Source organism: Rhinolophus hipposideros (genome assembly GCF_964194185.1).
Source record: "Rhinolophus hipposideros genome assembly, chromosome: 3".
Taxonomy (NCBI): domain Eukaryota; kingdom Metazoa; phylum Chordata; class Mammalia; order Chiroptera; family Rhinolophidae; genus Rhinolophus; species Rhinolophus hipposideros.
This window is the reverse complement of record NC_138049.1, coordinates 29,388,021-29,400,711: the sequence shown is the minus strand read 5'-3', so window position 1 is coordinate 29,400,711 and position 12,691 is coordinate 29,388,021. Positions and strand designations below refer to the sequence as shown.

The 12,691-nt window shown below is 34.0% G+C and overlaps 1 protein-coding gene across 1 annotated transcript in view; it reads left to right on the top strand.

Annotated features, from left to right (window-relative positions):
- Window positions 1-12,691, top strand: part of ENPP3 (ectonucleotide pyrophosphatase/phosphodiesterase 3) — a 56,494-nt gene that overhangs the window by 23,857 nt on the left and 19,946 nt on the right. Inside the window, exons 9-14 of the mRNA XM_081045233.1 lie at window positions 157-229; window positions 4,964-5,072; window positions 6,465-6,593; window positions 6,981-7,012; window positions 9,312-9,439; window positions 11,939-12,005. Coding sequence (XP_080901359.1) covers window positions 157-229; window positions 4,964-5,072; window positions 6,465-6,593; window positions 6,981-7,012; window positions 9,312-9,439; window positions 11,939-12,005 — 538 coding nt within the window. The remainder of the gene's footprint in view (window positions 1-156; window positions 230-4,963; window positions 5,073-6,464; window positions 6,594-6,980; window positions 7,013-9,311; window positions 9,440-11,938; window positions 12,006-12,691) is intronic.

Below are 12,691 nucleotides of genomic sequence, written 5' to 3'. Positions count from 1 at the left end.
TGTAATTCCCACTAGGAGACTAACCTGCTGGAATTAAGTGGAACCTCCGGACCAGGATAGAGAGAATGAAACTGCCACAAAGTTCTAGATGTACAAAATTCCTAAATCCAACCTGTAGGCTTATTCCAAATTTCTCTGTTTCAATTTCACCCATAGACCCAGTCTTTATACACTGTATGTGGAACAGCCTGATTCTGCAGGACATAAAAGTGGACCAGTCAGTGCCGGTGTAAGTTTTTTGTTTTGTTTTTGATAAATGTAAAATCATCTAGCCCTAACCCACAAGATAAAATGGTATTCTTGAATCCCCACTGAATACAAATATATTTAATGTATACACAGAGATAAAAATAGTTAAAAATCTGAAAAGACTATCTGCCTTATTAACCACAAAATAGTTACATGACTAAAAAGGGTATCTCCCTTATTAATTACATTTTGACTCATTTGATAAACACATTGAATATTTAAATGTAGCACTGTTATTTCATATAATGAAAATATCAAGGCTAGATACTGCATGTACCAATTCAACATGTTAATGTAACTCATCTCAAGCTAAGTCACCTGCAAGTCCGCTGTGAAATATCCAGCTATCTATTCATGCCCAATTCCATTTATAAGTTCCTTGTAACTGGGCTTAATGTGTTATTACCTCAGGCAGAGTTAGTCCTCTCCTGGACCCCCATTATAATTGGAGTAGACTTTGTAACATGAGTTTCTTCATTGCCTAAACTCTTCTGTTATGCTTTTATTATAGAAATATAGTTTTTAAATGTTGCTTAAAAAAAAAGTCATCTTCTTAAATCCACTGAAATCATCTATATTGATGTAAACCCGCCAAGACCCCTACTCTATGAAAACTCTAACAATTGTCCTCAGTTGGAACGTATGACGTTGCTGTTTACCCGAAATGCCCTTTCTCTTTCTTTCCATTAAACCCAAATGATTTCTAATACAAGGCCCTGCTCATTCTTGCCACTTTAACCCTTTGGTCCTACTTTGTGTTCCAACACCACTCTTGACTGTATCACAGAATTTAAGTCTAATGGTGAATGCCTCAGTAACCATCTAAAGTATATTCACCATTTCTTCTTTTCTATTATAATTGTTATCCATATTTAATGATTAATGAATTGGGAGGGTGTGCTATAACTTGGATTTGTCTGATCCCTATAGTTGACTTACTAATAGGCACCATATCATTTTCTTTTAATCAATGCTCTACTTTAGCACTCAAATTAATTTTAAATATAATTTTGAAAGTGCTGCGAGGGAAAAGATTTGTGTGCCCTGAGAGGTCTTTGGGGAGGTCCTAATCTTACCTTGGTGGGGTGGGGGTTGGGCTGGTTAGAAAATTCTCTGAATAACAAAAAGAAAAAAGTTCACAAATGGCCTGACTGAGGGAGGAGCTGAGCACATGAGAGGATCACATAGAATGAACAAATGGATAGACAGACAAAAGAACAGATGATAAGACAAATAAACACCATGAAAGTAGTAAGAATAATAAACAGCAACTAACCTTATTGTGTGCTATGCTGTGCCAGGTACTTTTCAAATTGTATGAGTATTATCTCCCACCAATGTCTGGAGCGTTGTGAACCAGAGGAGAGGGAGAAGAGGAAGCCTGGAGGAGGAGGCAGGGAGCACATCATGCAGGTTCTTACAGGCCATAAAACATACAATGGGGAGCATCGAGGCATTTTAAACAGGCACGTGATATGATCAAATCTGTGTGTACTTAAAGATCACTTTTACTGTGTAAGAGAAATCGGTTAGAGGGAGCAAGAGAAAGTGGGATAGATGTGTTCACTTTGGCTATATTCCAGAAAAGAGATGATAGTATATTGCATGGAAGAAGATGCATTTGAGATTCATTTGTAGGATTGGAATGACTTGGTGTGAGATGGGTGTTGGGGTGGGAGATCAAGGATGGTATTCAGCAAGCAGGTGGACCACTCAAGGGGGATAAATTTGGGGAGATCATGTTGTGATTGATGTGCCTGTGATGTCCAAATGAAGACGTCCAGAAAGTAATGGAATGTGGCTTTAAAGCTCAAAGGAGATAGAGATCAGGCAGCTTGGCAGCATACAGATAGTGCATGGAAGTGGAGATGGACTCAGGAGAGAGTGAGGAATGAAAATAGAAGAGGGTTTAAGACCAAACCTCTTTTAAAACTTAAGAAGATGGAGAAAATGGAAGGCTTCATGCCTTTATTACAAACTTTGATTCAGAGTTAATATAACATAATTTGAAAGCAAAAAACAATTATAGTTTGTTTTGACACATTTCCTATGTTGAAAGTTTATTGTTCTAGACAGTCTAGTTATTCACACCATTCTTGTTTTTGTTCTGCTATCCCTTTAAATCTTGTTTTTAATAGTTGCTGTTGGCCCTGATATTATGCAAGGCATTCTTAGCAATGAAGAATGTAAGGCTCTTACTTTCAGAAACCATGTTAAAAGGGCAGATAAAAGAAATAATGAATTAATGTGCAACATTGGTGATCCCATTTTGTTTGAAATCTTAAAATTTTTAACAGCATAAACAGTGTTTAAATGGGAAAATGATTGTGGCCTGTTATAGCTGGGAAAAAGCTTTATGAAATAGCGACATAGAGGGTGGTAGGATTTGGACAGGCAGGAGGGAGTGGGAGAGATGTCTGAAGTATAGTGAAGCCAGGAACTTCTTAGTAGTGAATTTGATCCAATGAGTCTCTAGCATTGAAGCTGAATTAGACACAGAATGGCCTGTCTGGTCCTGAGGAATTTTAAGTAATGGTCTAGTATTTTAATAAGGTTTAGCTGTCCTTCACTATTGAAAAAAAAAAGATCACATCTTGGAAAGAAAAGTAGAGAAGAAATATTCAATTCAGAAAAGAAAATTGAAATTGATCACAGAGTGACTTCAACGTTGGTAATTCTCACATACATGGTGAAGAATTTCAGGGCACTGAAGAACTCCACTTGTGGGGAAACTTGTGGAGTGAAAACAAGGCAGTTTTCTTTTTGAAAAAAGTAATCTTTTTGAAAAACAGATTATGTCAATGCTGTGTAGAACTTTTTGCTAGCAGGATCCTCTGCAACCTTAAATTCTATTTTATTAAAAAGGGACTTCTTGATCCAAAGAACAAGTTTTCACTGAGGGTCTTACCAGCTAATTCCTCATATCAGGACTGATTTAGCAGTTTCCACAGTATCCACTGTGGTAGTAAATAATCATGATTCTATGTGAAAGAAGCAGGGCTTTCTACCCAAAGTTGCTTCGCCCCAGAGCTATAAATATTTTTATTCCTGTTAATTATCCTGCCATCCAAAAAGTTGCCCACTTGTTGCCCACTGCCTAGTGCAGGGATTCTTGTTTCCTTTGTCTGGGCTAGAGCTGGGGCTAGCATCTAGTCATTTCATGTTCAGTGTGTACTTTGTGAAGGACTCTGTGCTTAGGAAGTGGGTGATGAGTTAGGCTACACAGTCCCTTACCTGCAGGAGCACACATTCTCCTGGGGAGGCAGACACATGCACAGATGACTTCAAATCTGTGGGGAGTGAGTGGTAGCAGAATGCCCAGGTGCTGGGAGAAGACACACGAGAAGGGTCTCTTAGTGCAGTAGGGAGGAATGAGTAGGGTGGCATGTGAAAGTGGACATAGTCACGCCATGACAACAGGTGGAAACTGTGACTCCCACTGGCAAACCAGAGTGCATGGTCACCCTAAGAATGACAGACAGGAAAACAGCTTGGAGTTGATGTACTTAGCAGTAGACAGAGATGGTTTGAGTTCGAGTCCTGCTCTGTCCCTTGTTAACTGTAGGGTCATGAACGTTTTATTTAACTTCTTTAAATCTCAAGTTTCCTGGTCTCTGCAATTAGAAGTTCTATTAGCACACCATCCAAGAATGTTTGCTGTGAGGATTTCTTGGAATAATGCACTAAAGCTCTATACAGTAACTGGTTTGTACAATTCTTTCTCAAAAAAGAAAAACAGTAGGGCAATTATTATAATAGTACTAAGAGAGATTAAACATTTTCCACCAATCCATCGCTATTACATTTTCTTAGTCATTGAAAAAAAAAAGTAATGAAAAGTGATGTCACTTAAAAGTTATTCACTTAAACCTTAAGTCAGTTCAGTGTACTATATTGATAAAATGCAGAAAAATTTAAAAACATAAAAGAATCTAGAGAGTAAAATAAAAATGAACTCCAATTCACTATTAAGAGTTAACCACTATTAATAGTACCTTGATATATTTCCTTTTCATTTTCTGTGCATGCGTGCTTATTGAGAAATGTTAAATATATTTTTTTAAAAATCAGGATTATGCAATATGTAAGGGTATGCATACAGTTTCACTTTAATTTTTTATGTTTAGCATTTTCCTATGCCATTGTTCTTTAAAAAATATTTTAATGGCTATCCAGTATGATTTCTTAAATATGTGCCATAATTTTTTTTGTATTTAAATTCTAAATAAATAATGTGATGAATATCCTTGTACGTAAATTTCTATTTGTACTCTAATGGTTACTTACGACAAGTACCCAGAAGTAGAATTATTAGGTTACAGCATTTCCCCTTTTTATCTCTCTGATTACACATTGTCATATGATCTTCTGGAATGTGCGTACACACTTAGGTTTCCACAGAAGTGTCTGTGGACTCCCTTCCCCAACATTGGGCATTATGAAAACCTTTGCAGTTGAATAATATTTGTTGAGGTTGAACATTTTAATCAGATATTTATTGCTTACAGTAGTTTATCTTCCTTCCTAGGGAACACAGTTTGAGTTTTTTGTTTATAGAAATTTAGGAAATTGGTGTTATTCTCTGATGTCCTATTTCAAAAACCAACAATTTCAGAGAAGGAAATGTGTTTAATTTTTGCTCAATTAGATAATGATTTGGTTAGTTAAACCTTAATTCATGAAGACAATTTTAACTTCAATTTTTTTTTCTTAGGTACTTCAAGCCTTACAGTTAGTAGACAATGCTTTTGGAATGTTGATGGAAGGTCTAAAACTGCGGAACTTAGACAATTGTGTCGATATAATCCTTTTGGCTGACCATGGTATGCTTTTTTATAAATTATATTTTATCATTGATTATAGCTTACAGAAATAATAGTGATATTTTTAAGTCTGTACTTCTAGACCTAGAAGCTGTCAAATAAGCAAAGAATGAGTTTTGATTAGGCTGTGATGAATAAAAGACCAAAATTAAAATTTCTAGTTTAATTATTCTAAAATTCTTTCTGAAAATCCACCCATACACTTAATTTTCTGTAAAAATGGAGGTAGTAGTACTTAACAGATGTCATTGGATTGTTATTCAATCATAAAAAGTGGTTTGGGGGCCTTTTTTCAACGGGTCCTTCATTCATATAGATTGGCTACAGTTTACCATATTGTCTAGTTTGACCATGTCCTGTGGAATTTTTTTAGTTATATGAACAAATTTCCATAAAGTCCCTGTCACTCCATATTTGTCTGCTTTAGGTTAACTTTTCATTTCAGTTAACCTGAGTGTTAAAGGAAGTGGAATAGCTATCACACCCTCTGCCACCTCACACAGTTTAAAAGTACTAGTTCATTCGAATATTTTTAAGTGCCTACTCAATGCTGAGTACTTTACTAGATATGGCATATTTGAAAATACATAAAGCAGAAATGGACTTTTTTAAGATGGGTGGTCAGAATTTTCTTTTCTAGAAGGACATCGAATGTCCTTCAATGGCTATGAAGGAACCAGGCATGGGGGGAGAAGAGGAAAGAAGCATGTCTGCAAAACTTTTGTTTATATTTTAGGACATCAAGATAATGTGAAACAGTAATTTATTTAAAAACGTTTTAAAAAGATTCCCTCACACTTTGGCTTATTGTTTTAAAAGTCAAGGAACTATTTTAATGCACACTTTGTAAAAGAAATTGTAAAATACAAAAATAATAAAAATAAAAATGCATTTGTAATCTGAAAAAAATCTTCAAATAGGTTTCAATACCAAATCTTTTTAGAGCATGTGTTGCTTATACAAATTTAAATAATACACTTATGAAAAGTAAATATCCTCTAGTCCTTATTGTCTTAATGTATTGTTTCATAAAATGCATGTTATTTTTTTATTTAAAAATATGTTGCCTTAGGTACAAATCAGGTATTATAAAATCAAACTAGCTTCCTACAGAGGATTTTTGTGAAAATTACTTTGATTGATCCACATCGAGCAAATGGTCTTTGTAGTTCCTGTCTATTCTTCTCTTATAAATATGATCCATCTCTTCCACTGCCAGGATTTTCAAAGTCTGCCATTTAGAGTAAAGTAATAGGGCAAGTTGTATAGGTTCTCAGTAAAACTTGGTTTGAGATCTATGGAATAAAATGTCTCCCATTTGACAGGGTTAAGGACAACCAATTGTTACCACTTATATGCATTCAGTGGATAATTTTTTTTTTTTAATTTCAGGAATGGATCAGACTTATTGTAACCAGGTGGAATATATGACTGATTACTTTCCCCAAGTAAACTTCTATATGTATCAAGGGCCTTCCCCTCGCATCAGGGCTCTCAATATACCTCAGGACTTCTATAGCTGTAAGTATGAAGACACCCATAAAGGAAAAAAAAAAAAAACAAGAAAAACTGTAAGTGAATAACCATAACCCCCTGATTCTGAGGATGTAGGGATTACCAGACCCCGTCTTTCTGACTCCCTAGGGAGGACCATACAGAAGCAAGTGAGAAATTCCCATGTTTAAGTTCAGGCTGTAAAGTCTATGGTAATATCAAATATTGTTAGGTTAAAATACATTCTACTTCATTCTTCAATGCTAAAATAATTGTTTAAAATAAGTTTTTATTTAATTTAACTAGAGCATAGTCATGAATAAATGTATGTGTCAAATTCACCTGAGTTGTTCAAATTTTTCACAGTGTCAAGTATCAGTTGTAATGTGATTTATATTTTTTCTTTTGAAACAGTTAATTCTGAAGAAATTGTTAGGAACCTCAGTGTAAGTATACAGTCTCCTAATCCATATATTTAAGTTAATGTAATGTCCTTAATGTGGGTCCCAAGAAATTTGTATTTCATATTTCTGAGTCCAAGCCACTTGTAATTTATTTTGTAAACCCTCTGTCAGCATTATTTTATGTGCATATCAGTTGCTTTTATCTTAGTTGTTTCCATTTTGGAGTTGACACCACTACAGGCAATTAGTTTGGGTTAATGGTGGCACTGACTCCTACTTTTCATTGAATGGGCTGATGTTTCAATCAAAGGGGCCATGCTAGTGAGGGTCAGGTGGCATCGCTTTTCACATTTTATTTTGTATGAGTTAGTATCAATAAAATAGAGGATCATAGTCTTACAGATCTTCCTGTGCAGGTCAGAAAAAAATTATCTCCTTACCTTCAAGCATAATTGCAACAGCTTTTGACTGGTTGCCACATCCTAGGTTGTAAGAAAATGAACAGGGCAAATTCCAGAGAGCTTAAGCAAATCTGGATTTTTCAAGGTAGAGTTCACTACTCCTGGGGAGATCTGCAATATTCTTGTGTGGTAGTTTTAACACTTCTATATTTAGAATATATTCATAATATACATCTACTCTATGAAACTCATGAGTTTACAGTTGCTTGGGATGGGGCTAGAGTTATTGACATATAAGTGGTATGCAATCATAGTAAAAACTGTTAGGATGATGTATGAATAATTAAAGATAAGGAAACACTGGGTGAAGAATGGTTACTCTTAATATATCCTGGCACCCTGCAAGTTTTAAGCAGGAATGACTCTTAGAGAAGAAAACCTTTAGGATGTTAAGAAGGTTCTCTTACAACTTCTAATATTCTGATCTTGAGTAAGCGTGATAGACAATCTCACCCCCTACTGGTGAACTGTATCTGCAGTGTGTTCATGCTGATTGAAAGGGTAGTTGAGAATTTCCAATTTGAGGACTCCCTAAATCCACCCGTTGTTTTCCCTTTTATCCATTACATCATGATTCACATAACTGAATTCCTGTTGGTGAGGTGAAGAAGGGGATCAAATAATCCCACTGGTGCAAAGGGGTTGGATGCCATAGGCTTTGGAAATCCATTGCATGGCATTACATATATGGACTGGGCCTGGAGCTACAGAACCTCGAAAAAATGGACTACCATTTCACAAAGTTGTCTATTATCCCCAGGAAAAAATTTCATGTGGTAGTGCAATATTCCTAGTGAAGCCTCCCAGAGAAGAACAGTTTTGCTGTTTCTTTTATGCATTTGAGATTAAGGAGGTAACTAAGGAACATTGCATGAAAGTGGGAGAAAGCAAGGCAGGGATTGGATTACAAAATAGTTAACAAGTTTATTTGCTCTCTTAAGGATTGTTCCATTTATTTTAAAGGTGTGTTAACCTAGATGCATAGAAATAATGGACAGGACTGACTTAAAAACCTTTCACTAAAGAAGTTGTAGGGGCGTGACTACCCACCCTGACCTGCCCAGTTAGGAATTTATGATCCTATCATCCTGTGAGGTTACTTTCACACAACCCTCTTTCATCCACACCCAAATTCTTACCTATGTTTGTTTTTTGTTTTGTTTTGTTTTTTCTGTCTCTCGTTTCTCAAAAAGGTTGTGTGGGAGAAAAATTTCCTTCATAGTTCTATTTCTCGTTTTCTCACTTATTTTTACATGAATATGTACCAATTTGATTTTTGTTTTTATAGTTTTAAAATATACCATCTAGTTACAGCAATAATAATTAAAGAAACATTTATTTTCAGTTTATAAGAAATTCATGATTTTTTTAAATAAATAGACTACTAGATCTGTAAAACTGTTAACTTTATTTGAAAGTTAAACAAATGTAGGTTATTTAAAGTGTAAATTGAGTCGATTGTGAAGGGATTGTTGGTGCAATTAAACTGATTTAATTTTTTTTTTACTCATATCTACTAATATATTATACACTTATCATATGTAATTAAACTCCAAGTTGTAATTGCCATTCTAAATCTAGACTGATAACTACTCTTTCTCAAAAAAGGAAGGGAGATTTATGGTGGTTTAAGATATATACATGTAATAAAAACTTAAACATCAAACAATATAATTTACATCATATTTTTAAATGTAACTTAAATATTGTGGCAACAATAAAAACAATATATTTAGGGAATGTGACCACATTGATAATAGATTTAATATTTCTATTTTATTGGCCAAGCTTAATTTTTTTAAAAAGTGCTTAATAAATTGTCTTAGGAGGTGAAAGTATTGAATTATGTGTCATGAAGAAATGATTTACCTGTTTTGCAGTGCCGAAAACCTGATCAGCATTTCACGCCTTATTTGACTCCTGATTTGCCAAAACGACTGCACTTTGCCAAAAATGTTAGGATTGACAAAGCTCATCTTTTGATGGATCGACAGTGGCTGGCTTCAAGGTTTGTGAGTCTGTTTACTTCTCATAACACTGTTACATCTTTCATTATAAATTTGCTTGACCGTATCCTGCTATTATGATCACATAAAATTTTCTGAGCATGACATTTTCTTGACCTTTTTTATGCTATCTAGCACATTTGCAGTTGACACGACTGTTGCTAGATTGCCAGTTTTAGCATCCTAACTCTCACTATAAAGACAAGTATGAGGGAGAAAGCTGAGACTGTTCACTGACTTTCTGTAACAGCACATTCTTAAGCCTCAATGTGGTCTCCTTTAGTTGACAGACAGGATATAAAGATGATATCATTTGTCTTCCAGGCTGGTACTGAGTAATCAATTAGAGAGCTCCTCAATATCTTTGTCATTTTTGTGGTTTTTATAAAAGAACAGGTTTATGGCTATAAGGCCAAGCCAACCAAGGAGTTGTCACATTTCTGTTTCCTAGTTATTATATAATATATAATTATATGATTATAATATATAATTATATTATAATCATATAATTATTATTATATTATATATTATATAAATATATTATATGTTAATATGTAATGTATTAATATATATGTTTTATTATAATTATTATATAATATATAATATAATATAAGTTATTATATTATATAATATAATGTATAATATAATATAAGTTATATAATATATAATTATATTATATTATATAAATATATTAATATATATTATATATTTATAATATATTATATTATATTAATATATTAATGTATTATATATTTATATATATTGACATTGATTTATATATTTATATATTAATTTATATACTTATATGTATTAATATATTCATATATTAATATAATATATGAATGTTTATATTATATATAATATAATTATATAATTATATTATATATAATATAATTCATGTTAATCATTGAGCATTTGCAAAATATAAGTATATTTAGAGAAAATAAAAGCCATTCTGAATCACTCCATCCCCAAATAGCCAATGAATTCATTGATTCAACAAGATTTTATCGATGCTTGCTATGTGTGTACCAGACCCTGTTTCAGGCATTTGAGATACTGAAATGATTCCTGCTCTCCTTGTCAAATAGAGAAGACTGATCATAAGCCAATAAACAAATAAATACACACTTTCTGGTAGTTTAGCTAATGTTTCCTACTTTTAAATTTTATTCCTATTCCTAAAAGTACTTCTACTTTTAAATTTATATTTTTTGCAAGTGCATAAGTGAGTATAAATGGAATCAGGATCATACTGTGCTTTCCAGCCTATCCCATTTGTATGCTGTTTAATCCCAGGGGGATACAGAGGACAGTGGGAATACAGTGGCTGAAAGATATGTTCAACAAAGAAAGAGACGAAGGAAGACTAGGGAGTTGGGCTCTAATATTAAGTGTATGCAGGACGAGAAACTGGAGACTTGGTCGAGTCTGTTCTGTAAGATGTTAACACAAAAGCCAAGCAGTACAGAGCTAGGCCACAGTGTGTGCAGTTTCACAGCGGGTCACTAGATGGCACTAGCCTCTTTTCTTGAAATTGGAGTTGTATAGCCCTTTGTGTGGGTCAGAACAGCATTCTGTAAAAGAAGGTTAAATATGTGAACAAAATTAAGTTTTATTAATATTAAACACATATGATTGTTAGTAGTGTATGTATGTAATATGTAAATAAATTTATGTCCAAATGTGTGTAAGTTCTCCAAAGAGCATGAGATCAAGGAAGTTAGAGGGCCATTGGTACAAACAAGAAAGTACCCATCCATCCCGCAACATGACCTATGGGTAACAGAACTGGAGAGTCCAGCCAACAAAAAGAAAAAAACAACAATTCATTTGTTGCTGTTTCATGTTCAAGTATTAAAATAAATTACATATAAAATTACTGATCCTGCTTTAGTCAAAGATTAAAATACGAAAAATAGGCAAAATAAAAATTAACTAAATTTGAAAAGTCATTCAAGTAATAGAGTAACAGCCTATGGAAGAAATCCCGTAAGTTAAGAATAAACTCTGAATTTACAGAATATACTGGCTTCTCCTTACCAAGTGTTATAATTAATATGTCCCAAGTATTCTTCACTCTTACTTTTATATTTTTTCCTAGATATCTCTGCTGTAAAATAGGAATCAATATTTTTTCCCAGTTCCAAAAATTTATTTCTAAAGCATTGAAATGCTTAAAGAAACTATTCTTAATCACACAGACATTAATGTGTAAAGGTACAGGTAAGCGTGCAGACAAATTCTTCCTTTATGTCTTTGTTGTTATCTTTTTGTCAATGTCAAAGAGTCAAAGGCTTCTCCTTCTCTCAATTCTAACATTCTGTTTGTTACTCTGTGGTTATGCATTTGAGAATGAAAATAACTATATTTATGCTTTTGTTGACAAAAACTTTACTTATAAAAAAGCAAAAGCTACATAAAAATCTACTAAAGCTCAGTTTGCAGTGAGGTCTTAAATATCAATCGATTGATCAGAGTGTAATATTTTTTCTTTATAGGAAGAAATCAAATTCATACTGTGGAGGAGGCAACCATGGTTTTGACAATAAATTTAAGGCCATGGAGGTAACTGCTTTTTTTGGTAACAAATATTTGTTGAGCACCTACTATGTGACAGGCGGTGTTCAGGATCTTGGACACGTCTGTGAGCAAAACAGATAAAGATCCCTGCCCTCATGAAGCTTTCATTCTAACGGGGATATCGACAATTGCAATAATAAAGGAATATATTATTTGGTATGTTAGGGGATAGGTGCTATAGGAAATAATGAAAAAGTAAAGCAGAGGAGGTGAAAATTAGGGGTGTTTTGTGGTACTAGGAAGCAGTATGCAACTTTAAATATAGTGGAGAGGGTAAGATTCACTGAGCTGACATTTGGGCAGAGACTTAAAAGAAGGTGAAAGAAATAACCTTTTAAACATTCAGGGGACAAGTATCCCAGGCAGAAGAAACTGCCAGTACACAGGCCCTGGGGGCGGGGGGGGGGGGGGGGAGGAGTGAGTGTGTGGGGGGGTGAGAGCCTTTGTAGGTTTGTAGGCTATTGAAAGGCTGTTAAACTGTGACTGCAGCTGATTGGAGGGGAAAGAGTGAGAGTTCAGTTGAACATGTTAAGTTCAAAATATTTATTAGACATGTAAATAGAGATGTTATATAGCAATTAAAGAGAGAGTGCACTGGGAGATAAAAATTGAGTTTTAGGTATACAAATCATTTAAAACATATGTGACTAGAGAAGATTCTCAGGGACTGA